Source organism: Perkinsus marinus (assembly GCF_000006405.1).
Source record: "Perkinsus marinus ATCC 50983 genomic scaffold scf_1104296929130, whole genome shotgun sequence".
In the NCBI taxonomy this organism is placed as follows: Eukaryota; Perkinsozoa; order Perkinsida; family Perkinsidae; genus Perkinsus; species Perkinsus marinus.
The window spans coordinates 1,333-2,383 of record NW_003216592.1 but is presented as its reverse complement, the minus strand read 5'-3'; the positions used below and the strand labels follow the sequence as shown (position 1 = coordinate 2,383).

General features: G+C 50.6%; 1 protein-coding gene across 1 annotated transcript; it reads right to left on the bottom strand.

The window, feature by feature from the left end:
• Nucleotides 1-243: 243 nt before the first annotated feature.
• Nucleotides 244-849, bottom strand: Pmar_PMAR022037 (conserved hypothetical protein; the record flags this gene model as incomplete). Its single annotated transcript, XM_002787932.1, has 1 exon — nt 244-849. One exon carries the CDS (start codon nt 847-849, stop codon nt 244-246), a length of 606 nt encoding a protein of 201 aa, XP_002787978.1.
• Between the last annotated feature and the right edge of the window lie 202 nt (nt 850-1,051).

Sequence of the window (1,051 nt, the reverse complement as noted above, 5' to 3'; positions counted from 1 at the left end):
CCCTACTACCTTTCTGAACTTCCTATCATGGTACATGACATTGCCCTCGTTTTTGAAACCCTCAGCCTTCTCGACCGCTCCAGAGTGATCTTCAGTGGACATACTGTTGTTCAGCTGTACACCCAAATGACGCATACCGTTGAGCTCAACACCGAGGAACAATACGAAGAATCGAAAAGGGCGGAGGAAACGTACATACGACACAAGTAGTCGCACAAATATGTCAAACAGCTAGAGGAAACTTCAGGCTACTGCCTCACTCATAACTGCTCCCAATCCGGAGATAACAAATACTGCCACCACAGAAGTCACAGCTCCTGGAATGATGAAGTCTTTCGGTTGGAGCCACGGTCTGTTATCATCTCCCTGCCGCTTGATAGCAGTAGCATTGACATTGGGCGCTGAGCTCACCGGTAAGGCTGAGCCAGCGGAGAGGGCCAAGGCAGCTGGCATCGCTATCAGGGTAACTCCTCCTCTAATACCCTTAGGGACAACCTCATCCCCTAGGGCTACGATGAAGGGCATGAGCACATTAGCAGCTGCAATATGGGAGACAGCCGTTGAACATAGTGTGACGAAGGTAACAGTACCGACGATGCATACCCACAGAGGCGCACCGTGAAGAATCTGAGATGCCCCGCTTGATGCAATCTCCAACAGCTGTGAGTCTTTCACGGCCAATGCCAGACACGAGCCTCCAGCCAAAAGGAAGCACACATCCCAGGGAAGGGATAGGAAGTCAGCTTTGGTGAGCAAGCCAGGAATAGAAAATAGCAATACCAATGGTAGCAATGCAGATAGCGACGTGTCACCAAAGACGGCACAAGTGAGACTAGAAGAAAGCCACATAATGATACATCCAATGACAATAACAATGACCACAGTCCGTTGCCAATTACCAAACAACGCTCCGCTCGCTGAGGCTACTAACCTGGGCGGGAGAGCTAGATAGTCACGATTGGCGGTCTCGTGCAGTAGAGCTGTTGGACTTTACTGGCTCGTCGATGGTGGAACTTCGTCGTGTCACAAAGGAGACAGCAACGAGCAGTAC